Here is a 24,518-nt window from a genome sequence, read left to right on the forward strand (position 1 = left end):
GAATAACGGTTAATTTATTTTTTAAGTAAACAAATGCGTTTGCAACACAAACAATTGTAATTCACAAGGTCGTACTGAGGCAAAATGTGATGTAAAAGTGGCCGTTTCATCGAAAACGGAAGGCGCATGGTAAAGAGCAATCTCAGGTAATTTCAAAGTTGATTGTTAATAAAACGCGAAAGTTTCGTAGAGCAACAATAAAGCACTGGAGTTAAGCAAGAGTAAGGAAAAGGATAGTCTCTGTAAAAAACATGTCAATGCAGCACCTGTTTTGTTAATTGACTGATGGCACAACATTTCGTCACTTCGCTCTGGGTCATTGTACTAGGTTCACGTCCATTTTTGTGCACGGAATAACGGTGTAATTCAAAGCAATCGATATTTCTCAAACGAAACCACGTGATGTATGATGGAGATCATAAACCCTTCCGTGGAGATGATTTCAATGTGTGGATATTTTTCCCTGTACTTTTCCCACGATGCAGCATCAGCGGGACTCGAGATTACAAACATTTTGTGCACATTAATCGGTGGTGAACTGCTGCTGGGCGGGTTTTTTAACGGCTTGGCTCCGGCACACGATAGTATCACTGTAATACAAAGTACACATAAGAAGTTACGATCGTTGCTAGATGAGCGCGCTGGCGCACTTACAAAATAGATCCGATGCGGGTGGCTGCGTGTTGGAGGTCACAAAAACGGTATAGTCACGGAACAGTTGGTTCTGGTGTGCCTTCAACAGTGTATCACGGAGACAGAAAGCGTAGCGCTTTTCCGCTTCATCGTCGATCAGAATGTGTTCCCATGGATCTGGTTTGTCTTTCCGGTCAGTCGCTTTCAAGGCGTCCAGATACGACTGGCCCACAATAGGTATACCTTTGGCGACGGCGCAAAGAAATTTGTACGTTCGTTTGATGCGATCCGTCACGAGGATCGTGGCCATTTCCGGTATGTCCACTACTTTACCACCTGTACCGGAAACAGGAGAAGAACACCGAAATTGCCATCAAGTGTGTGTTGGTCAGATAGTGGATCACCGTAATAGTTCTACAAGCGTTCTGTTGGCCAAACTCCAAACGGCAGGGCGCAATGTAGTACAGATTGCGTTTTGAATTTAAACATGACAAAACCTCGCAAATTGAACACGCAAGCAGCAACAAGTGATTACTGATGAGTATGGGTTCGAAAACGATAGGAATCTTAGTTCTTAGGGAGGAGATAAGCCGTTGGTACAATCGAATTCAAAGTAACTATCGTTATCATAAGCCATTACGTACCAGCACGGGCTATAATCGCTCGGTACGGTTTGGGGTCCAGTCGTGTGAACATGATCATTGGCCGGTTTCTGGGCCGGATCGACATATTCGACCCATCGCTCGCCACGCTGCTGGTGGAGCTAAGGTTCCCCCGAACCGGCGTTTCCCTTTCCACTCCACCCGCCGCCCCGACTATCGAAGATCCATTTACTTCCCGACCCGTAACGCCGTTTGAAGCATCTACCTTCTTCCGAGAGGTCCGAGTGGTGGTGATGGCCGCCGAAGTTGTCCGCTCAGTCGCTTCGGTCGAAAGCTTTTCCTGCCGCTCCGTAGAACTCTCCTTTCGCGTTCGGGTGCGCAATTGCGGAACAATCTCGTTGCCAGCGGAACTAACACCAGTGCTGTGACGGTCATACTCAACCGATTCCTCTATCGTTGGTATCTTTTGATGCACCTCACGGCGACTGCGCTTGGGAAGTGCATTGTGCACTGCTGCGGATGGCTCGCTCGACTCGGAGCCCCTTTTTCGCGTTGGTTTCGCTAGTGCCTCCTCCAGCTTCCTAGTGGTTTCCCTTTTCCTGGTTGATTTTCTCTCCGCGTTGGTGGTGGTGCTTGTTTTCGTGGATGTGCCAGCTCTGGCATCCCCGTGCGCCTCGAGCTCTTTCTCAACCGGTTTTTCCGTGCGCTTCGAACGGCTAGATTTCGTTGGGCGATCCGTTTTTGCTTCTTTGGCCAATTTGCTGCGCTTTGCATCCTCTTTTGATTTTTCCAGCTCACGCTCAAACGCCTCGCTAACGTTGGTTTTTTTGAACACATTGCTGTCCTCTTCGCTGTCACTGCTGCTGCCATCACCGAAAGGATACGGATGTTTACTGACCGCACCATGCGAACTAGTTCCACAGAGTCCGCTTATCACACTCGTCGACGAACGGATCACATCTGCCTTTGGAAGACAAGCGAACAGCGAGTGTTCTGGAGTCGAGAACTGAGAAAACGAAGACGGCTTTCGTTTCTTGGGCGCCGGGGTTTTGGTAGCCGGCTGTTTAAATGTGAGCTCGTCCGTTTTCTTTGTGGAGCGTTTGTTCACCTTCCCACTTGGCTTGGAGCCGGTTGGGCCGCCCGTCCCGAGTTCCGCGATCGGAAGCGTTGCAGCCAAACAAAAGTTATCCTCAAGATCCTCGTCCTCGGGCTCGCTGGACAAAGTGTCTGCCGCTTGGTTTTCCTTATTGGAAGAGGGAGAGATTTTCAGCTGTTGTTCTTGCCGCTGATCAGCAATCATCGACTGGCGGACGGTGCTATTAATTTGTGGACAAAATTGTGTAACGTTCGACGACTCCCCCCTAGTCGCCAGATACTGTTCATTGCCGGCCATCGGAATCGTGTGGTTTCCGCTATCGTCAAGATCGCTACCAGAGCCAGCCGTTACTCGCGACGTCGTATGCAACGGCTGTGTTTGGAGATCGTAAACATTGCCCTCTTCGTCTTCTATCAAAGGTTGCGTTGCGGCCAGATAAGGATCGTGCACCGATTCGTTCGATCGGCGATAGTGTTTAATATCAACCAGGGCAACTACAGGAACTCTATCGCTAAATCTATCATCCGATAGCATCCGCGATAGCGCCGGGCTCAACGGTTGCGTCTGCAAATCGTAGACGGTGCTCGTTGTTTTCGGGATCGTTTTCGTTTTAGCTGGGCTGTCCTTACGCACCCCCCCGGAAAGGTACCGCCTCGGTGGGCTGAGAGGTTGTGTCAGCAGATCGGATGGGTCTATCGAAACCGGAGAACAAACTTCCGGAGCCTTGTTACGGCGCGTTGCGCGCGGCACCAAAGATAAGCTTGGTGGAGTTAAGGGCTGTGTTAGCAAATCTTTCTCATCAACCTTGGCCGGGGATTCTTTCTTTTTCCGTTGACTTTTTGGGCGCAGAACTGCGGGCAACACTGCGGCTTTCTTTCGCGGTAGCGGCTGTGTAGATAAATCGTACGGATCAACATCATCCGCAGGTAGTTCCAGTTCGTCCGCGAACAAGGCTTGTGTTTCGATCTCGTACACGTTGTTCGTCGCAGGAAGTACGGCACCCTCTTGGTTAAGGGAAATTTCAGGCTCCTGATCAAGTTCTTGCTGTTCCTCAATGCACAGTGCCGCAGGAGCTTCAATTTGGGTGCTTTTTTGTGGAGCTTTCCTGTCCAGTTCCAACTCCGAGGTTGGTGACGAATCCCGCTTCTTATTCGCTGCTTCCAGTGGTTCATCGAAATTCAGATCGGGAGTCGCTGTTCGATCATCTTCTTCGCCCCGATCAGTTGCTCCAGGTTTGCCATTAAGGTGCCCGTTCAGGTCCGGCGTTGCTGAACCAGCCCTCGATTCTTTCTTGCCGTCCTGCGGTTTATCGAAATTCAAATCCGGTGTCGCTGTTCGATCATCTTCTTCGCCACGATCAGTTGCTCCATTACGTGATTCTTTCTCGCCATCCTGCGTTTTCTCGAAAACTAAATCCGGTGTCACTGTTCGGTCATCTGGCTCGTCACAGCAGGCTTCTCCTTGTCCAGGGCCAGCTTCCATATCGGTTACCGCTGCAGCGATCGATCGATCGTTTGCTTGTTTACTCTCGTTCCACTCAATGCGACTCATCTCCTGTGTGGTGTTTTGATTCTCATGACACGATATCGAATCCACGGATCGCTCGGGGATTATCGAGGCACGTCGCTGCCTTTCATCGTGTTCCGGCGCCTGCACCCGGTACGATTCGTCCATGCTTTGGAGCAAATTTTGCGACTCCTCGATGTACTTATTGTTGAACAGTCCATCGATGCTGTTCTGATCGTCATCGTCTTGTTCCGTCATTTGGAAGTAGTCGTCTTCTGTGGATTGCGTTACGACACAACATGTAGGTTCCCCAACGGGAGCAATCCCTCCAATCACTGCCGAAACGCAGTCAAGCTCATCCAGTTGGGTTTCGGGAATGAAGAAAAATCCATCGTCGTCGTCACCATCTTTTCCCAGGAGTCCCGTTTCGGGGTTTGCTTCACCGATTGGCTGTCTACTCGCTACACCATCTTCAATGTCCAGTTTGGAGCCATTGGGAACTGTTGAAGACATGCTCTCTTCGAGCTGCTGCGTAGCTGGAACCAGAAAACTGCTACGCCGAGCGCTCTTGTGCTCCTCGGCCGATGACAGTGTTGCTGTTGCACGAATGGACGCAAACGGTCTAAGTGATTCATTAAGCGAAACACCACTGCCTGATGTTGCCGCTTGCCCTGACTTAACCAGGTGTGATTCCTGTAAAGAAGAGTGGACGTCAGAATGGGCCTATTCCGGTGTGGTTGGTGACGCTTACCTCAAGACTGCAGTCAATAAAGTCGTTTGAATCGTCATCTTGAAAGAACGAAATGTCGGGCTTCTTGGATGGTAGGTCGATTTTGACAATCACAGTTACGGAACCAAACAATATTCGGCTGAGCGCGTTTATTTCACACCACACCAACGGATCCAGTGGGCGCTGATCAACAGTGACACCACTGTGTGAACACAAGTCCATTACCTCCAGTCTGTTTGTGGCTGAATCGTAGCGAATGCTGGCATGCTTAGGTGAGACGGTCTGTAAAATAAGAAACGAGAAGCCATAAAGCAAAGCGTCTAAACGATTAGTTCATTACCCATGTAACAACGTATTGCAGCGTGCAAAAAAATCAGCGAATTACGATGAGCCCTTCAGATGAGCGTGTGTAAATGATGCTGCGGTAGGCACGCGCCAAAAAGGTCATGTTTCTTATCAACCCGCCATACACTGATCATCTGCTGGCGTTTGTGTGTTAACGCTAACGCTTCCGCGATAACAACGTGCGTTGTACGATGTGCTATCGGACGTAAAAAACATTAAAAAAGGGTCATATTGAGCATCTGCTCCGGCAGTCTTGCCGAAGCCAGCGAACAGTACAGCAAACTGCGAACCTTGAAGTCCACACCATGAAACCGTTACACTCGCTAGTGACGATCGTCTATTGCTTCGTTTGTGTCGTAGCGGTTAGTGGTGGTGATAGCACGAGCACGATTGTTGGCACAAAAAATGGCCCCATAGTAGGTGAGCGAAGGGGAAACTATTACGCCTTCGAGGGCATACCGTATGCGAAGGCTCCGATCGGAAAACTACGGTTCGAGCCGTCGGAACTGAACGATGAGCTGTGGACCGAACCACGGAACACGACCCGCTTCGGGCCGGTGTGTCTTCAGTGGAACCATTTGAATCCGAACGACGACAAACTGGACGGAGCGGAGGATTGTTTGTTTCTGAACGTGTACACCCGCAACGCGGACCCGGCCGCTAAGCTACCGACGATCGTGTTCATCCATGGTGGAGCCTTGATGTTCGGTATGGGGAGTTTCTACGAGCCGGATCATCTTATGCACCGGCCACTGGTGCTAGTCACGTTCAACTATCGTCTCGGACCGCTCGGGTTTCTCAGTACCGAAGATGATGCCATTCCCGGGAACTACGGTTTGAAAGATCAAGTGACGGCCCTGCGCTGGGTTCAAGAGAACATCGGAAGCTTCGGTGGTGATCCGGGCCGCGTAACGATCGTCGGTTATTCGGCCGGATCGGCCAGTGTGCACCTGCACTACCTGTCCCCTCGCTCGAGTGGACTGTTCAGCAACGGCATAGGCCACAGTGGAACGGCACTCAATCCGTGGGTGATGGCAGAACGATCGGCCGAAAAAGCGAAACGTTTGGCCGCTGCCTTGGGTTGTCCGACACGCAAAACGTTAGCATTGCGCGATTGCTTGCGCGAACGTCCAGCCGAGGACATTGTACGGCAAGTGTCTTCGTTGCTTGATTTCCTGTACAATCCATTTTCACCGTTTGGGGTGGTGCTTGAAAAGCGGACCGTCAACAATCCGGAACCGTTTCTGGAGCAAACACCTCGCTCACTGATGGTGGACGGAACGTTCAACAAGTTACCGCTGATACTCTCCGTAACGGAGGCCGAAGGACTTTATCCGGGGGCAGAGTTTTGCAGCAAACCTGAATATCTCGCAGCGATCGATTCGCACTGGAACGAGTTGATCCCTAGCATTCTCGACTACAAAACGGCCGTCCCGGAACGGGCCAACCGCGATCTACTATCGAGCGCGATTCGCAAGCACTACTTCGGCTCGCAACGGGTGACGGTCGATACCTTTGGCGATCTTGTGCGGGTATATTTTCCGTACCACGGAACAGTAGCCAAATAGAACCTATAGTTTTCGCCTATTTCCACAGCTTATTTCCAATCGACTGTACTTCGTGGGCTTCACGGAAACGGCCAAACTGATGCAACGTCACACACCGGTTTATCTCTACGTCGATCACTACAAAGCAAAGTACGGCGTAGGGGAGGCGCTTTCGCACCGCGACGACCTTGGTGTGGCCCACGGGGATGATGTGCTGCTGATTTTCCCGAGCGTCCTCAGGCACCTCGTACCGTACACGGACGAGGAACTTGATGTTGTCGATCGCTTCGTCGGTATGTACGAAACGTTCGCTAAGGGGGGCAAGCCGACGTTCGGTTCGTACGAGTTGCCGGTTCAGGATTCGTCAGAGGTTATTACATATTTGAAATTAAACTACCCAACGAGTCAAACCGTACGATCGGCAGGCGTGAGCGATGAAGCATTTTGGAACGAACTGGACTGTAACGACGCACCACGCGATGTCGTGGTGCACACGCCTCACAGTGAGCTGTAGAATTTGACCCCAATCGCCCTTTCATGAATTAGATAAATACGACTAAATTTTAGAGATGAATTTTCCATTAATAAATTACATCATAATTGGTACAAACAAAAAATACAAAACAATTCTTGCCAATTCAAACATTCGGCCATTCGATTTAGGCAACCATATTCCGGGGCGAACCATTTTTGGGCAGATAATGCAAATCGTCGATAAGGTGAGGCAAAAATAGCCAGTGGAATGGACGGGCAGGAGAGCGAAGAGCAAAATCTAGAGCCGATAAGATTATGGTTCGTTTTGTGGTGGGCCCATACCTGTGTGCTGTGTGTTTGGGACGAAACAGCTTTAAAATAAGCATCGCGGGTAGAAGAACGCTCAGTGCCGATCAAGCTGTAACAGAGGTGGATTCTACCCATTAACGGGTAGATTTGGAGAGAAAAAGCTTGGAACTTGGTTGAACTGACTACAATTCGGGTGCAAGATGACACGATTAGCAGCGGTTGGCTTCGTGTTGATAATTAGCTGTTTCGCACCGTCCGTCACTGGGTCGCTTGTGAGCACCGAAAATGGACCGATCATTGGCGAGCACCGTGAACATTACTATGCCTTCGAGGGATTACCGTACGCCAAGCCTCCGCTTGGAGACCTTCGATTTGCCGCCCCGCAACCGTACGATGAACCGTGGACCGAACCACGGAACGCCACCCAGCTTGGGCCGAACTGTATGCAGTGGAATCACCTGCTGCCCGGGGCGGATAAGTTTTCCGGTGAGGAAGATTGCTTGCACGCCAATGTGTACACCACTACGCTAGACCAATCGGCCAAGCTTCCGACGCTGGTTTACATCCATGGCGGTGCGTTCATGTTCGGTGATGGAGGAATGTTTTCGCCGCGCCACGTCCTACAGAAACCGATGGTGCTGGTCTCGTTCAACTATCGCGTCGGTCCGCTCGGGTTCCTCAGCACCGAGGACGATGCGATTCCGGGAAATTACGGGCTCAAAGATCAGGTACTGGCCCTGCAGTGGGTGAAGCGTAACATTCACCATTTCGGTGGGGATCCAGATCGGGTGACGTTGGTTGGGTTTTCTGCCGGTGGGGCCAGTGTCCATCTGCACTACCTTTCACCAATGTCACGCGGACTGTTCCAGAATGGAATCGCCCACAGTGGCACCGCCCTGAACCCTTGGGTGATGGCTGAAGGGTCGGCACAGAAAGCGAAACGAATCGCACAAGGCCTCGCTTGCCCCACCGATCATAGTGAATCGTTGCTGCGGTGTCTGCGGCAGCGTCCCGCGGAAGACATTGTGCGCCAAGTGCCATTCTTTCTCGACTATCTCTACAATCCGTTCACTCCCTTCGGGGTCGTCGTCGAGAGGCAAAGTAAAGCCAACAGCAGACCCTTCCTGCCGGACCATCCAACGGTGCTTTCGAAGAAGGGAAAGCTGACCAAAGTTCCACTCGTACTGTCCGTGGCGCAGGCCGAGGGTGTGTATCCGGCTGCCGAGTTTATTAGCAACCCAAAGTACCTGCAGGACATCGATGAGCACTGGCACGAATTGCTGCCCAGCATTTTGGACTACAAAACGGCCGTGCCGGATCCGAAGCAACGCTTCGAACTTTCGACGGCCATCAGCCAACAGTACTTTGGAAACGATCGTAAACTGTCGCCGGACAACTATCATAAATTGGTTTCGGTGAGTATGTGGCTCATTTTCTCCCGGTCAGATGGATTTATAGTGCCCATTCCAATCCGATCCAGATTCTCTCCAACCGCCTCTTTGTCGAGGGCATTACGCGCACAGCAAAATTGCTGCAGCCACACCTTCCGGTCTACTTCTATTACTTCAACTTTAAAACAGTTTACGGACTGGGTGAACTGCTGTCCGGTACCGACAACAATCTTGGCGTGGCACACGGTGATGACATGTTGCTCATCTTCCCCAGCGACTTTCGGGACGACCATCCATACAGCGACGAAGAACTGAAGGTGGTGTCCAATTTCCTCACCCTGTACGACACGTTCTCGCGCGGACTGCCTCCAAAGTACGGCCAACATGAGTTACCCGTTCAGAACGTGCCAGGGCAGCTGCGGTTCCTCGAGGTGCAGCATCCCAAGTGTTGCGAGGTGAAAACGGCTTACGGCGTTAGCGACGAGACGTTCTGGGAGAAGCTCGATTTCAACGAGGACCCAACGAAAAACGTTCCGACGATGCCTCACTCTGAACTGTAGGGGGTTCGCGGGTTGATGATAGTGCCGCTTTCGGTCACTCGCCAGTTGTCTTATCAAGTGGTAGAAACAAACTGCCCGGGGTTCTTATCACGGTACGCAGTCTAATCTTCTTCGCAACGAAGCATTTCGGCATTGAAAGATGATCCACCAAATTTTAGAAGAATCCATTTCATTCCTATGTCCATCCTGCGATCGATCATGTTTACGGTGTCGGTTTTGTTTTCCTTTTTGCTACTGTTAAACTGTACGATCGGAGCAACGGCAAACGGTGTGAAGGTGACAATAAAAAATGGACCCATTGTTGGTGAGCAGCGTAAAAATTACTTCGCCTTCGAGGGGCTACCGTACGCGAAGGCACCGATCGGTGCGCGCCGATTCGCAGCACCGCAACCGTACGACGATCGGTGGCACGAGCCAAGAAATGCGACCCATGTTGGTCCCGTGTGTATGCAGTGGAGCCATCTGAAACCGGGCGACGATAAGCTGGAGGGCGAAGAAGACTGCCTGTTTGTGAACGTGTACACTCCCGATCTGGCACCGAGTGAGCCGCTCCCGACGGTGGTGTTCCTGCACGGCGGTGCGTTCATGTACGGCGGCGGAGGCTTCTTTCAGCCCGATTTCCTGCTCTCGCGCTCACTGCTTCTGGTCACGGTGAACTATCGACTCGGACCACTCGGATTTCTCAGCACCGAAGATGACGTGATTGCGGGCAATTTTGGGCTGAAAGATCAACGAGCGGCACTGCAGTGGGTAAAGAAAAACATAAAGTATTTCGGTGGCAATCCGACCCGGATCACCCTGTCCGGCTTTTCGGCCGGTTCGGCCAGTGTGCACTTGCACTATCTTTCGCCTCTCTCGTGGGACCTCTTTCACCGTGGCATCGGTCACAGTGGGTCGGCTTTCAATCCCTGGGCAATGATGGAGAGGGCACCGGAAAAGGCCAGATCGATTGCGTCCGGCGTTGGATGTGCCTTCAACGAGAGTCAAACGATGCTGGAATGTTTAAGAAACCGTGCAGCAGAAGACATCGTGCGGCAAGTGGCAACATTGCAAGACTTTCTATACAATCCGTTTTCGCCCCTCGGAGTGGTGGTAGAGATGCGTGGCCCACGTAACCCGGAACCGTTTCTTTCCGAACATCCCCGTGCCCTGACCCGGAAGGGAAAGTTTAGCCGAGTTCCGCTGCTGCTGTCCGTTACTGAAGCGGAAGGACTGTACCCGGCTGCTGAGTTTGTTAGCAACGCAAGCTATTTGCAGCAAATCGACGAACGGTGGAACGAACTGTTGCCAAGCATTTTGGACTACAAGTATGCCGTGACGGACCGTCATTGGCGAAATGCGCTGTCGACAGGGATCAGAGCACACTACTTGGGATCGGAAAGTCTGCACGAGCAAAACTATCGTCAGTTTGTGAAGGTAACATGCTGTCAATTTGCGGCGCAATATCCGATCCCTAACCTATAACCTAACCTTCGGCAGATGATCTCCAACCGCCTCTTCTTTGTGGGCGTAACGGAAATGGTTAAACTAATGCAACGGCATATTTCGGTCTACTTGTACTTTGACCAATACAAAGCGTCCTATGGCTTGGGAGAGGCAATGTCTGGCTCCAGCGCCAATCTGGGCATCGCTCACGGGGAAGATTTACTGCTCATCCTGCCGAGTAGCTTACGCAACGGAACGCCGTACACCGGAGAGGAAATGGAGATGGTCTCCAAGTTCGTAGACCTGTACGAATCATTTGCCTACGGACTTCAGCCTCGCTTCGGAGACTGTGAAATGCACCCCCAAAAGAGTGCTGCGCAATTAACCTATTTGGCAATCAACTACCCAAACAGCACCACCGTAACGAAGGAGTTCCTAAGCGATGAAGCATTTTGGAACTTGCTGGATTTTAACGACGGCACCACGGTACATGGTTAGCGACGTCGGAAAGGTACCATTGTGATCCCTAAATAAAAACGAACCTGATCGGCTACCAGTAACGAATTGTAGGGTTCGTGCTCCGTTGAACCGATCACCGAAAGCCCTGGAGGTACGGTGTATGGGACACCGCGGACGATCAGACTTATCTAAAACAATAAAAATTGGCACATTAAATTGGCGCATACAAAAGTGCACACTTTAGGCACATAACTTACAACATTACAACGCGACATGGTACAGAATTTACATTTAAGAGACACTACGATGTTCACGAATTTTCACGAAAACAACAAACGACAATCAACAATGCGAATGGTTGTTTTGCGCCTCGCCAATTGTGACAGTTGGCGCTGTTTTCATAACGCAGGGGGGTATGAAGGATATTAATCACAGTAGCTCAAATACGGGTTTTGGCAGTTGTGGTATTCAAAAAAGTAAAATTTGCTTTCCAATTTAAACTGAAATTGTATCCATTATTAATTATTTTACACAAACTCAAGTACACTGAAAATGCCAAATAAAACGAGGATCCGGAACATTTTCATCATTATTGTCGCCCCGTTTCGCCCCGGGAGCTGTCAAAACGGTCTATGAACTGTCAACGCGGAGCACATGTTCGGCGAGTACCGGGCAAAACCCCGGCGCAGCCCTGCGGGTAATTTGTTCGGGATTTTCGTAGGTTGACTCGGATTTGTTCGGGATTTGTTCGGTTTTTTCAAATTCATTCTTACCCAGTGAACATAATTGGCACTCATCGGGCACTCGGGGACTCAATTTTGTTCATGTTGCACTGTGGGTAAATGGCTGACATAAAGCAACTTTAACAAGTTAATATTTATGTAAAAAGAAATTTTATCATGGAGGAAAACATTAACGACGATATCGCGATTGTTCATGTATTTAATCAAGTAGATAATATCGCTTTAAGTTTGGATGAAAAAAGGCTCATTAGTACTATATCAAACGTTGCAATAATAGTTCAGGAGTAATAATTTGGATGGTAAAAATTCCCACAAACGCAATGGGTTAAGCACATCGATCATTTAATATCCTTGTTCAAATTCATAAGGCATTAAATTAAAACATTTTAAATATGTGCACCTATCCGATATAAATTCCCCACAGTGCATTAAAAAGTCGCGTGACGGATGAATTCGTGAGTTACTTTGCCCGCTACGATTGAAAAAAGCGAGAAAGGAACGAAAACCACACGGATTCCTCGGAAGCGCGAGCTTGTGGGCCCGAGGGGGTAGGAACGAGGAGTGCCAGATGAATTGTGAGTTACCTTCGGGATGGTCGTAGGTTGACTCGGGATGGTCGTAGGTTGACTCGGCTTTTTTCGGGATTATCGTAGGTTGACTCGGGTGTCAGGTTTGAACATGGATGTTAGGTTCCGAGTGTCAAAGTTAGGTTCAGTTTCATAAAAACAACTTTCATTCATTTTTTTGACGTTTCAACAAATTCACAACATTGGGAAGCTTCAGCTCAAAATCTCTATAAAAAAGATAATAACAACACAATGTAAAAGTAAAACGACGCTAAGCTTGTAAAGAAAGTACATCATCGGCAATCGGGGCCCGTGAAACCCTTCTTCGTTTGCACGGATGGTGTCCGGTGAAATAAGTGAAACACAAAGCCATGGCCCGAAAGGCGGTTTGCGTGTGTGAGTGTTGCGTTTAATTCGATCTGCGCGCCGCGTGCGTGCGTGTGGCGTGTACAGGAAGCGTCGTGCGTTGTTTATGTTGGACCCGTGAAGCAATGTTGTTCACGCAAAACATCGCAAACCACAAACGACGAGTCCCGTGAAAGCAGAAAGGGTGCGACCAGAAGTTTGTGCGAAACAATTCCCACAATGGAGGTTTGAATAGTTAAGCGCCGCCACGAAGAACCTGTTCTGTGATCGGTTTCTGAGGTGATATTATGCCGTGTGCCGTGGTCGTGTGATCCGTGATTCGGTGTTTCTTGTTCCGGCCCGGTTGGCAACACAATAGTCTGATAAGTAGTGTAAAGTGGCCGTTGATGCGGTTTAAAAAGTGCGCCACTTGCGTTGGCAATCGCGACATGCGACAACCGACCGGCGTTCGGTTCGGTGCATCGCCGCCAGACAGCATCCGGAACAGCTGCCACCAAATCAACGACATCAACGACGGCAGCAGCGGCAGCAGATGTAGGCAACGTCTCCGGCGCGTTGGCGGCCGCCGGAATCTTGCCGTCTGTCTGGCGACGTTGGTGTTTTCGCTAATGTTTACAAAATGTTACTCCAGTCAAGGTAAGAGATAGCCCCGTCGAGACGGGGGGAGCGATGCGGCGATGATTGACGCCACATTTTCAGAACGACTGGTCGAGCGGATATTCATGCAGGTGAGTGTGGCTCGTCGTGAGGCCGAGATGAACCTGGACAACAAGGACTTCGACGACCGGCAGCAGAACTATCGTCGGATGCGCTGGATGCAGCAAGGCCTCGATCCGGATGAGATGGAGGCCAAATGGTGCGAGGAAAAGGAAACTAGAGCGGAGGCGCGCCGTGAACGGTTGAAGCAAGAGAATGCGGAGCGTCGCCGGCGGGAGGAAGAATTGAAGAACTCGGCGCTGGTAGCGAATGATAAACGGTTCCAGGCGGCCGTAACCGACAGGAAATTCAAGAAGCAGAAGTTCATCGCTTCCGACAAGCTGAACGAGTTGGTTGTGCAACGAAAGACGACACCAGCGGCCGGGAAGAAAGTGACCAAGAAGAAAGGCCCCAAAAGCAGACCACAATAGTGACAACAATAAACAAAACATTCACTGCACCTTCAACGGCTGGTGGTCAACTAAAACACAACACTTCCTGCTATGGTTTCTCCTTACATTGTATCGATGTTGCTTATATTTCCTTTCCTCAGCACGAGAGAAAACACATAAACTTAAAACGGGAACCACGAACAATGGCAACCGGCTGGCCCCTGAGAAGCTTACTTCTTCACGGCCTGGCCAACCTTCGCCTTCTTGGTGCCTCGCACCTTCTTCATACGGTTCTTGCGTTCCTTGCGCTGCTTGCGGGTCATCTTCTTCTAGGGAAAAGCGTTGCATTAGTGCCAGTTTGACCAAGAGCGGACACAGTGGTTCACAATCCGGTGGCTGACGGAATCGGTATCCAGCAGTACACACAACACGCCAGCCCCGGAACGGCATAACCTCACTACGTGATCCCCACGAAACGGCGGTCCGTTTGAGGATTCACCAGCGAGTTGTGAACCACATTAAGAGCCCTTGGGTAGGTGCGGCCAAAACTCGTTTGCTGCCATCGTTTTCGGTACATTTTGTAGTAAAATTAGCCCGATAAACACACTACGGCGGCTGCTAACGGAGGAGTGGACGAGCGGAGATCGGGGCGAGAGAGAAAGTCAGAAGCGTCTACAATTGAGTGTTGAGGGCTCGAAAAGGCCGACTCGAAGCACTGTGAACTTGTTATTATCTTTATTGAGCTTGAAATTCACTGTGAACTGTGGAATGGCGAAAGACTCTGAAAAATTAGCGATCGTTCACCGACTTTTTGGTGAAAACACGTAAAATTCGACGGGAAACCTGAACTCACAACAACACAACAACACACACACACACTGAACAACCATGCATAAACAAACTCTCTGTAATTCTCCGCGTTCCCGGCCACAGAAGTCTGGATCCAAGAAAGTTACTGGCACTGGAAAGTTTGTCAAGCAAGTTAGAAACAGCTTGCACATGAAACGATAGTTTAAAAGTTTCGGCAAAACGTTTTGCCGAAAAAACATCAATTAATCAGTCAAATTTCCATCAATTCTGTTTATTGGTTGGTTGGCAAATTATTTTCCTATACTGCTCAAAATCCAAACAATCTGCGTGTTAAAGGGCACCCTTTTAACAATTGTGACAAAGCTGTTGGCCCGTGCTCCGGTTGGTTTTGACGATATACAGATTTTTCCATTGGTTTGTACCATTGCCTTATCGAATAATTCCTATTGTTTCACAACTAGTTTGTTGCTTTCAGCAAGGTTTCTACAAGCCCACCGAAAAATGCTATGCTGTCAAACGTGCACATGGCTGCCAACTGCGGTTGGGCTGTCAAATGCCATGTTTCTTTCTTTTCGATGTGGTGTAGATTGTCTTTCTTTTCGTTCGTTCAACATGGCCGCGTTCAGTGAAACAGTTCTCGATGCGCTCGTATTCGATCATTTGTCGCGTAAAGACAAAACGTTTGCGGAAGTATTTCAGAAAAAATACAAATCGGTAAGTAGCTCTTGCTCGGCATTATGTGGGTAAACCGCGGGTGGCCGTATTTCGGACGGTATTCGACTTTATCGCCCCGCTTGAGGCCGGTGCACGTGGTGGCGCAGAAAGTGCGGCGTAGTTAGGTTAGTTCCACGCTTCCGAAGTGCATCGTGCGATTGATTAGCCCGATTTGATTGCACGAGATGGCAGGAAAATGAAAAACGCCCCGTGAAAATGGTCACGAGCACATTTAGTGAGTCACACAGTAATATGGAGACTTTGACGCCGCGTGGTAGCAATCAACGCGTGCGTCGCACTTCCTACCTGTCTGTCCCGCATGGCAGCAGAGAGACCTTGAAGCATGAATATGCTACGGTTCGCACTTGCCTGGGGGGCACTTCCTGGTGCTACGGAGATGTTCAGGAGGGATTAGAATTCATTTTCTCCATATTCTTTTCCCTTAATTACTACTCCAACATTAAAACCGCAGCCGGAATCGCGCTTACGCTTTTGGGAATAGACTTTAATGTGTTGTCTCTCCCGTTTTGGCAATGATTTCAAACAATAAAACCCCACGGAACGTTTCCCCGCTGGTCGGTTTTGGCATAGCAAAGTATATAACCATGTCATGTTGGGTCATCTTTTTTCACCTTTAGCCCAAACTTCCTAAAGGATCGCCCAGTTTGAACGAAATCGTAAAGCACTACCAGACCACGACAAAGAAGAAGCTGCAGCTGGATGCCAATGTTGCTGCCGAGGGCTCGTCTGACTCGGAAGAAGAAGACTCCGACGAGGAAGAAGAGGTAACCAAACCTCAAGCTAACGGTAAGGCTAAGGCCGCAGCAGCTAATGGCAAAGCGAACGGAAAGCCGGCCGACAAGGTAGTCGCCGCCGCTACGAAGAAGCCACAACAGGAAGAGGACTCGGAAGACGACGATGATGACGGTTCCGAGGAGGAAGAAGAGGAACTGAAGTCGGTGCCCAAGAAGGGTACTCCGGCGAAAGCTGCTGCCGCCAAAGTGGCCCCAAAACTGGCGGGCCAGCAAGATTCGTCGGACGAAGAAGATTCCGATGAGGAAGGAGACGAGACACCGGCCGTCATGCCGCTGGTAAACAAGAAAAAGCCACTGGTTTTAGCACCCAAAAAGGCACAAGAAGACAGTGACGAAGAAGAGGATTCAGAGGACGATTCAGATGAGGAAGAAAGCCCCGCAGAGAAGCCAGCGACCAAGCCGCAGCAGCAGGGACAGAAGCGTAAGGCCGCCGAACCGGCCGACGATGATGACGATGACGATGATGACGATGAAGAGGAAGATGACGAAGACACCGAAGTGAAAGCGCCGGCCAAGAACGCCAGTTTCGGTAAATCGGACGGAAAGAACAAGCAGGTAGGTGGATTTTACATCAGTCCTTTTGCTGTGTGGTGAATCTTTTCGTAATCACGGTCGCGGATACATTGAGAAAGTAGAGTTCGTCCCATCGTCTAATCGAGTTCAATTGTGTCCGGAATCAATCGGTTCAGAATGGGCTGCAGGTTTTCGTGTTGTCATTCGATACTGCCAAAGATATCCTTAAAGAGATGGGAAAATGAGAAAAAGAGGCACTATTTCATTAACCTTCATTCAGGGGCTAAGAAACGGATGATTGTTTTTTGTAAGGGTAATGTAGCTCGCCTGTGCTGTGCGATGTGAAACGATTTACGATCTTTGCTTTTACCCCATTATAAAGGAAACCTGCTGATTATTAGAATGACACACTCTCGATAACTCGATCTTCTTCCGTGGTCCCTGTGAAAGCTGTTGAAACAAGTGCTAATTTTCTCTTTTTCTTTTTCTCTTCTTGGTGGCCAACCCCCGGGTCTGGGTCGCGTAGAATGAGCGTAAATCTTTCGGTGGCTTCGATAATCGCAACTCCGGGGGCGAGAGGAAATCCTTCGAAAAGCCCGGCGATTGGGACTGCCCGAGCTGCAATCAGTCGAACTTTGCCTCGCGTTCCAGCTGCTTCAAGTGTACGGCGGCCAACCCGAACCCGGCAACGCCCCGTGGAGGAAGGGGTGGCGATGCAGGTGGTGAGCGGCGCACCTTCGAGAAGAAACCCAACGACTGGGATTGTCCCGCTTGCGGCACATCGAACTTTGCATCGCGCTCCAAATGCTTCAAGTGTGAGGAAGCGAATCCTGTTCCGAACAACAATTGGAACTGTCCAAGTTGCAAATTTGCAAACTATGAAACGCGCTGGAGCTGCTTGAAATGCCAGACCAAGAATCCCAATGACACGGGTCCTCGCGGCGGCGGCGGCGGCGGCGGCGGCGGCGGCGGCGGTGGTGGTCGAGGAGGTTTCCGGGGTGCTGGTGGTCGTGGCGGTCCCGGTGGTCGTGGTGGTGCCGGTGGCCGCGGTGCCGGTGGCCGCGGTGCCGGTGGTGGCCGAGGGTTCGGTGGTCGTGGTGGACGCGGTGGGCGGGGTGGAAACTTTGGCGGTGGTAATCGCAGCTTCGGTTCCGGAAGCGAAGCGACACCCAACAAAAAGGTCAAGCTCAGCGATGATTAGAAATTTTATCCGAGTTTAGAACCATAATGTGTGAAAAAGATATAGATTATTGTATTCTTTTTTAAGTCAAAAGTATGTCCCCCGAATAGACTTGCAACCATTATATGATACCGACGCCTTACACGCGCCCCTCTGACCAGGTTCCCCCAAAACACATCGCATTTATTCTAAAGATTGTGGACAGAAAAAAAACAATCAGGACAGGGCCGAAACGAAAACTGTTTGGTTTAGAGTTAAGGATAAAACTTGTCTTGTAAGTTACATACTAACTACGAACTGTAAATCAGTCACTGGAAGGACAAATTTCATGAAACACATTTCGTGCCAGATACCTACGACTTGCTGTTTGTAAGTTTAATTGCGTTTCATGTCAGTTTCGATTTTTGTCGTTCAAATATATTGACTAATTCCAGTCAGCTACACACACCGGACATAATATTCGTTGCTGTCTTTTTTTATTTATGTGCCACCAAAACACTGAGTACCGGATCTTGATTCCTGTTCAATAGTATCTGATGCTTAGCCGATGGAATTGAACACCGCACGTTAACTAAAAATATTATTTATGATTTGAAAAGATTCATTATTTACGCGTTGGTGATAAAGTAATTTGGGAAGTTGGCGCTTCCCGAATTCGTTCAGAACAAACACTGCATTAATAATATTTTTTTGTCATTGCGTATTAGACAAACAAAATGGTCAACGGTAAAGCTCCTGTAGTGAATGGGGTTGCTAAAACTAACTCAAAGTTAGTAATGAATGGTCATCCTGCGAAGAAACAGAAACCAAGTGGTTCATCCAGTGACGATAGTACATCTGAGGAAGAATCGATCCCAAGTAGAGCCGTCCCAAAACCTGTTGCGGGTTCGGCGAAGAAAAAAGGAGAATCATCGGATGATAGTTCGGAGGACGAAGCGGCCAAAAAGCCTCCAGTTAAGGCCACTCCAGCGAAGGCTGCTCCAAAACCTACTGCGGTAGCGAAAAAGAAGGAAGAATCGTCGGACAGTTCCGAAGATAGCTCGGAGGACGAAGCGGCGAAAAAGGCCCCAGTTAAGGCCACTCCAGCGAAGGCTGCTCCAAAACCTACTGCAGTAGTGAAAAAGAAGGAAGAATCGTCGGACAGTTCCGAAGATAGCTCGGAGGACGAAGCGGCGAAAAAGGCCCCAGTTAAGGCCACTCCAGCGAAGGCTGCTCCAAAACCGGCTGCGGCTGTAGCGAAAAAGAAGGAAGAGTCATCGGATGATAGTTCCGAAGATAGCTCGGAGGACGAAGCGGCGAAAAAGGCCCCAGTTAAGGCCACTCCAGCGAAGGCTGCTCCAAAACCGGCTGCGGCTGTAGCGAAAAAGAAGGAAGAGTCATCGGATGATAGTTCCGATGATAGTTCGGAGGACGAAGCGGCGAAAAAGGCCCCAGTTAAGGCCACTCCAGCGAAGGCTGCTCCAAAACCTACTGCAGTAGCGAAAAAGAAGGAAGAATCGTCGGACAGTTCCGAAGATAGCTCGGAGGACGAAGCGGCGAAAAAGGCCCCAGTTAAGGCCACTCCAGCGAAGGTTGCTCCAAAACCTACTGCAGTAGCAAAAAAGAAGGAAGAATCGTCAGACAGTTCCGAAGATAGCTCGGAGGACGAAGCGGCGAAAAAGGCCCCAGTTAAGGCCACTCCAGCGAAGGCTGCTCCAAAACCTACTGCGGTAGCGAAAAAGAAGGAAGAATCGTCGGACAGTTCCGAAGATAGCTCGGAGGACGAAGCGGCGAAAACGGCCCCAGTTAAGGCCACTTCAGCGAAGGCTGCTCCAAAACCGGCTGCGGCTGTAGTGAAAAAGAAGGAAGAGTCATCGGATGATAGTTCCGATGATAGTTCGGAGGACGAAGCGGCGAAAAAGGCCCCAGTTAAGGCCACTCCAGCGAAGGCTGCTCCAAAACCGGCTGCGGCTGTAGCGAAAAAGAAGGAAGAGTCATCGGATGATAGTTCCGATGATAGTTCGGAGGACGAAGCGGCGAAAAAGGCCCCAGTTAAGGCCACTCCAGCGAAGGCTGCTCCAAAACCTACTGCAGTAGCCAAAAAGAAGGAAGAATCGTCGGACAGTTCCGAAGATAGCTCGGAGGACGAAGCGGCGAAAAAGGCCCTAGTTAAGGCCACTCCAGCGAAGGCTGCTCCAAAACCTACTGCAGTAGCGAAAAAGAAGGAAGAATCGTCGGACAGTTCCGAAGATAGCTCGGAGGACAAAGCGGCGAAAAAGGCCCCAGTTAAGGCCACTCCAGCGAAGGCTACTCCAAAACCGGCTGCGGCTGTAGCGAAAAAGAAGGAAGAGTCATCGGATGATAGTTCCGATGATAGTTCGGAGGACGAAGCGGCCAAAAAGCCTTCAGTTAAGGCCACTCCAGCGAAGGCTGCTCCAAAACCTACTGTAGTAGCGAAAAAGAAGGAAGAATCGTCGGACAGTTCCGAAGATAGCTCGGAGGACGAAGCGGCGAAAAAGGCCCCAGTTAAGGCCACTCCAGCGAAAGCTGTTGCAAAACCTGCTGCGGTCGTAGCGAAAAAGAAGGAAGAGTCATCGGATGATAGTTCTGATGATAGTTCCGAGGACGAAGCGGCGAAAAAGGCTCCAGCGAAGGCTGCTCCAAAACCTGCTGTGGCCGTGGCGAAAAAGAAGGAAGAATCGTCGGACAGTTCGGAGGACGAAGCGCCCAAAAAGGCTCCAGTCAAGGCCACTCCAGCGAAGGCTACTCCAAAACCCGCTGCAGCCGTAGCGAAAAAGAAGGAAGAGTCATCGGATGATAGTTCCGATGATAGTTCAGAGGACGAAGCGGCGAAAAAGGCTCCAGTTAAGACCACTCCAGCGAAGGCCGCTCCGAAACCCGTTGCAGTAGCGAAAAAGAAGGAAGAATCGTCAGACAGTTCCGAAGATAGCTCGGAGGACGAAGCGCCCAAAAGGGCTCCAGTTAAGGCCACTCCAGCGAAGGCTGCTCCAAACCCTGCTGCGGGCGTAGCGAAAAAGAAGGAAGAGTCATCGGATGATAGTTCCGATGATAGTTCGGAGGACGAAGCGGCGAAAAAAATTCCAGCGAAGGCTGCTCCAAAACCTACTGCGGCTGTGGCGAAAAAGAAGGAAGAATCGTCGGACAGTTCCGATGACAGTTCGGAGGAGGAAGCGGCGAAAAAGTCGCCAGTGACTCCAAAGCCTGAAGCTGCTAAAAAGAGGAAAGCGCCATCAGATGATAGTTCCGATGATAGTTCTGAGAATGAAGATCATAAACCAGCCACAGCTCAACCGGCTCCTAAACTAGGACAGAAACGTAAAGTGGAGGACAGCCATGCGAACAGTCATGAAACACCTCCGGCAAAAAAGCAAAATAATTACAGCAACTTCGTACGATCCAGTGAACAGTGGAACGGTCAGGTTAGTTTGAATTCACGTCCTTTCACGACGAAAGTTTTGCAAAATATCTAATGGTGATCTTGATTACAGAACGAAACGCCTACAAATAAGACAAATCACACGCATTTGAACGGAAGCAGTAGTGGCAAAAAATCCTTCACCAATAGCGACGAGCGCCGAGGCGTAAACCGATTTCGACGCGTGAAAGAAGAGGAAATTAATGTCGATGAACGATTAGCGAACAACTCTTACGAAGCTAAGGTAAGTCGAAGCAGGCGGTTGCCCTAGTAATTGGTAAATGTAAGTGTAGGAATCATAATTTGCGAACGATCATCATTCCCGATCTTCTATTCTGCGCTTCATCGCAGTACAATCCATGGTCCAGAATGAACGGAGAATTCAATGTCCGAATGTAAAAAGGAGAAAAAACGATAAAATTAGATTGGTTGGTTCAACCCTTGTGAGGCATAATATTATCAAAGGTTTGTCGCGATCTCTTAGAATGCGGATCTTTGTAGATTATGATTTCTTCATCCATCGACATCATTTTGAGTCTGTTGTGCTTCATGAGAACCATTCTTTCCGTTTTTTTTCCTTTTTGGTGCCCACACAAAGTTTATCAATTTTGCTGCCCAAGAAAATGATAGTAACAAATCGAGCATTGCTGTTAAAGTTAAACCAAACGTCCGGTACGGTGAATGGTTGTGTGCAGGATGTTCCAGCGTTAATTATGCCATTCGGATTGCCTGCTCGCAGTGTAAGCTAGACCGCACGAGCTGGAAGTGTATGTCCTGTTTTAAGAAGAACATAATCGCTGATCGTACGAATACGGAGTGCTGCAAAATATGTGAGCATCCGGCGCCATACCTTGCCGGCAGGACACTGAACGAGCAAACTGGCAAGTGGATGTGCGAAAAATGCCATCGGACGAACGATCAGCGGTTTTCTTCTTGCTTTTGCGCCAAGGCAAAACAAACCGTGACGGACGCACAGAGCCGAAAAGAAAAGACGAAGTTTCCACGAAAAGCAGGAGATTGGAAGTGCGTTAGTTGTAAAATAATTAATTTCTCTAAAAGTTTAAAATGCTTTCGATGCTACGCATTAAAACCCATTGATTAAACGGATTCAGTATCGCCCCGGTTAGTGTGATCCAAGAAGTTGGGAATGATCCATTGTTCGCTAGTTAGTCACTAGTCTATGTAGTGTATAATGTAATGTAAGTACGGTTTTCATTGAGTATTTCTTACGGACTATTATTGCAGATCAACGCTCGCGGTTCTTTCGGTGAACGGGCCAACGAAATCCTTAAGCACACGAAAGGAAAATCGTTCCGCCACGAGAAGACGAAAAAGAAACGCTCCGGGTACCGTGGCGGTTTGATCGATATGTCGGTTAATTCGATCAAGTTCGATGAGTAGAAGCGCATATTCAATTTATTTATAGTTTCGACTGTAAGAAAATATTACTAGGCATACGAACCATAAGAAGACACGATTAACATCTCAACACTTTAAAGATGGAATTGCTTTACGGGTCTTGGACGGTATTTGCGCCAAACAAAAAGCGGCGCGATAACGGAAAGTACACATCAAGTGGCTGAAAATCTTACGTATGTAATTACGTACAATGCAAGCTGTTGTGCTATCGCCTGTGTTTGATAGATCGTAAGCGATTGTCCTAATACCCGCAAACATGAATGTTCATATAAATATACAAAATATATAATTTTACCGAGCTTCAACAACCCGAAACTGTGCCATTGCTTCAAACGTGGATTAAAGTGGCCGAAAAGTTGGAAAAGGATGTTCCCATAGTGAGCGTTTCGATCATCATCTGCAAGACGCGAACGGATGTGCTCCTCACTGATCGCGCCCGTGCCATTCGCTATCTCACTCGCGGTTCGTTTCACTTCCGAAGCGGACGTTCTCACCTGCTTCTGGTGGCTTTCTTCACTTCTTCAATTGTGACTACATTTTCAGGCTCAGCCCGAACGCGAACGTCAAGAAAGAAACGGCGAACCGATCAGCCCAAACCTGCGCTTCGGTTCCCGTTTTCCCACTTTCCGGCCCGTTCCTTCGCGAACGAAGCGAAGAAGGTGGGTGAAGACGGTGTTAATTTGAAAAGTTCGTCTCTTCGCGGCCGCTCAGTTCTTTCTCGACGCTCGCCTCGTGTGGACGGCAGGCGCTGCTTTGGATCTTTTCCTCTTCGCGCGAACTTCTGCTTGACAAAGGTTGAACCGACTGCTCGGCTGTGCCCTCCGTAATTACCGTAGTCGGCGACATCGTACCTGTGGCGTTCTTCTTGTGGCATTCCTTCTTCAGCACACACATACCTATTTCGTACTCATTCCGATCCTCTGTCGGCGCCCGGTTAAGCGTTGGGAACGATCGGCAAGTTGCGTTCCCAGAAAGTGTTGACCAAGTGCGCGGTGCGTTTGCTTGTGCTGGCGTTGGAAGCGGCCTCCGGTAGTGTGCCCAGAAAAAGGACCCTTGATAGCTCACATCGATTCGACCGACTCCGGTACCTGCTGCGGTGAGAGAAAAAGGAAGCTCCCGGTTTATTGCACCGTCAGCATCGATTCGTTCTCAGCCCTGTGGCCGATGCGGGATGATCGTTGGCTTCTCTTTCCATCGAACCGATCGTGCAGCGTCTCTTAGCTCTAGATCTCGTACTTTCTGCGCCCTGAACTTGTTCTGAGTTCGATCTCAACAGTTTGTGCAGGTGGTTTAAAGAACGCTTCCATTTTAAAACACCGCCCGATCGGACCGACTCTCTTGTGGATGCTGTCGAGCAAACTTCGTGCGACAAACCGAATTCATCCGGTCCAGCAAAATCCAGAACAGTTCGCCCCGGTCGCACCCGAGTGCGCCGCGCTCCTTGCTGCGTGCTGCGTGTGACTCCTTGCGCACCAGCAGCCGGGTAATTGACCCGGGACCGCCGGAGGCCGGTACAGGTGCGGGACGAAAGTGAGACTCGCGAGTGTGAGGTTAGGCGTTCTTCTTGCGCACTCGAGAGTGCGGAAAATACGGCGCAGCGTTGTGCTTCGCCTCGGCCCCTGTTCATTAACCCTGGGCGCGCATAATTGGCCAGCAAGACGTGTGTGCTGTTGTTGTGCTGCTGCTGCTGTTGCTGAAAATTGTACGCAGGAAATACGCGTTTTTGCTCGCATCTTCCAAGCCTTCCGTGGTTCGCGGGCACTCTCGAAAGCAAAACCCGACTCAACCCCCTAGACGGTACTACTTTCGTTG

General features: G+C 49.8%; 5 protein-coding genes across 9 annotated transcripts; 4 read left to right on the forward strand and 1 right to left on the reverse strand.

The window, feature by feature from the left end:
• On the reverse strand, window positions 1-11,374 carry LOC128269095 (mediator of DNA damage checkpoint protein 1-like). Of its 3 annotated transcripts, XM_053006449.1 has the most exons (6): window positions 11,335-11,374; window positions 11,161-11,265; window positions 4,589-4,849; window positions 1,278-4,530; window positions 655-969; window positions 1-590 (listed from the first exon to the last, which is right to left on the reverse strand). In XM_053006449.1, exons 1-6 carry the CDS (start codon window positions 11,350-11,352, stop codon window positions 367-369), a joined length of 4,176 nt encoding a protein of 1,391 aa, XP_052862409.1. In that variant the 5' UTR covers window positions 11,353-11,374; the 3' UTR covers window positions 1-366. The 3 variants fall into 3 exon arrangements, with proteins under 3 accessions (XP_052862409.1, XP_052862412.1, XP_052862413.1); XM_053006452.1 differs by lacking the exons at window positions 11,161-11,265; window positions 11,335-11,374 and adding an exon at window positions 4,953-5,027; XM_053006453.1 differs by lacking the exon at window positions 1-590 and having other exon boundaries at window positions 827-969; window positions 1,501-4,530.
• On the forward strand, window positions 5,184-6,977 carry LOC128269096 (carboxylic ester hydrolase-like). The gene is made up of 2 exons (XM_053006454.1): window positions 5,184-6,444; window positions 6,509-6,977. The coding sequence occupies exons 1-2, from the start codon at window positions 5,218-5,220 to the stop codon at window positions 6,971-6,973; spliced, it is 1,692 nt and encodes a 563-aa protein (XP_052862414.1). The 5' UTR covers window positions 5,184-5,217; the 3' UTR covers window positions 6,974-6,977.
• On the forward strand, window positions 7,443-9,201 carry LOC128269097 (esterase-5B-like). Its single transcript, XM_053006455.1, has 2 exons — window positions 7,443-8,657; window positions 8,723-9,201. The coding sequence occupies exons 1-2, from the start codon at window positions 7,443-7,445 to the stop codon at window positions 9,191-9,193; spliced, it is 1,686 nt and encodes a 561-aa protein (XP_052862415.1). The 3' UTR covers window positions 9,194-9,201.
• LOC128269094 (nucleolar protein dao-5-like) lies at window positions 9,359-23,000 on the forward strand. 2 transcript variants are annotated; one of them, XM_053006447.1, is made up of 6 exons: window positions 9,359-10,609; window positions 10,673-11,096; window positions 16,484-16,734; window positions 18,580-21,291; window positions 21,361-21,531; window positions 22,533-23,000. In XM_053006447.1, exons 1-6 carry the CDS (start codon window positions 9,371-9,373, stop codon window positions 22,686-22,688), a joined length of 4,953 nt encoding a protein of 1,650 aa, XP_052862407.1. In that variant the 5' UTR covers window positions 9,359-9,370; the 3' UTR covers window positions 22,689-23,000. The 2 variants fall into 2 exon arrangements, with proteins under 2 accessions (XP_052862407.1, XP_052862408.1); XM_053006448.1 differs by lacking the exons at window positions 9,359-10,609; window positions 10,673-11,096 and adding exons at window positions 15,236-15,364; window positions 21,886-22,409 and having other exon boundaries at window positions 16,003-16,734; window positions 22,533-22,635.
• On the forward strand, window positions 12,590-13,903 carry LOC128269099 (probable ATP-dependent RNA helicase Dbp45A). Of its 2 annotated transcripts, none has more exons than XM_053006457.1 (2): window positions 12,590-13,388; window positions 13,452-13,903. In XM_053006457.1, exons 1-2 carry the CDS (start codon window positions 13,139-13,141, stop codon window positions 13,877-13,879), a joined length of 678 nt encoding a protein of 225 aa, XP_052862417.1. In that variant the 5' UTR covers window positions 12,590-13,138; the 3' UTR covers window positions 13,880-13,903. The 2 variants fall into 2 exon arrangements, with proteins under 2 accessions (XP_052862417.1, XP_052862418.1); XM_053006458.1 differs by having other exon boundaries at window positions 13,481-13,903.
• Window positions 23,001-24,518: the final 1,518 nt, after the last annotated feature.

The sequence above is a fragment of the Anopheles cruzii genome, chromosome 2, assembly GCF_943734635.1.
Source record: "Anopheles cruzii chromosome 2, idAnoCruzAS_RS32_06, whole genome shotgun sequence".
NCBI lineage: Eukaryota > Metazoa > Arthropoda > Insecta > Diptera > Culicidae > Anopheles > Anopheles cruzii.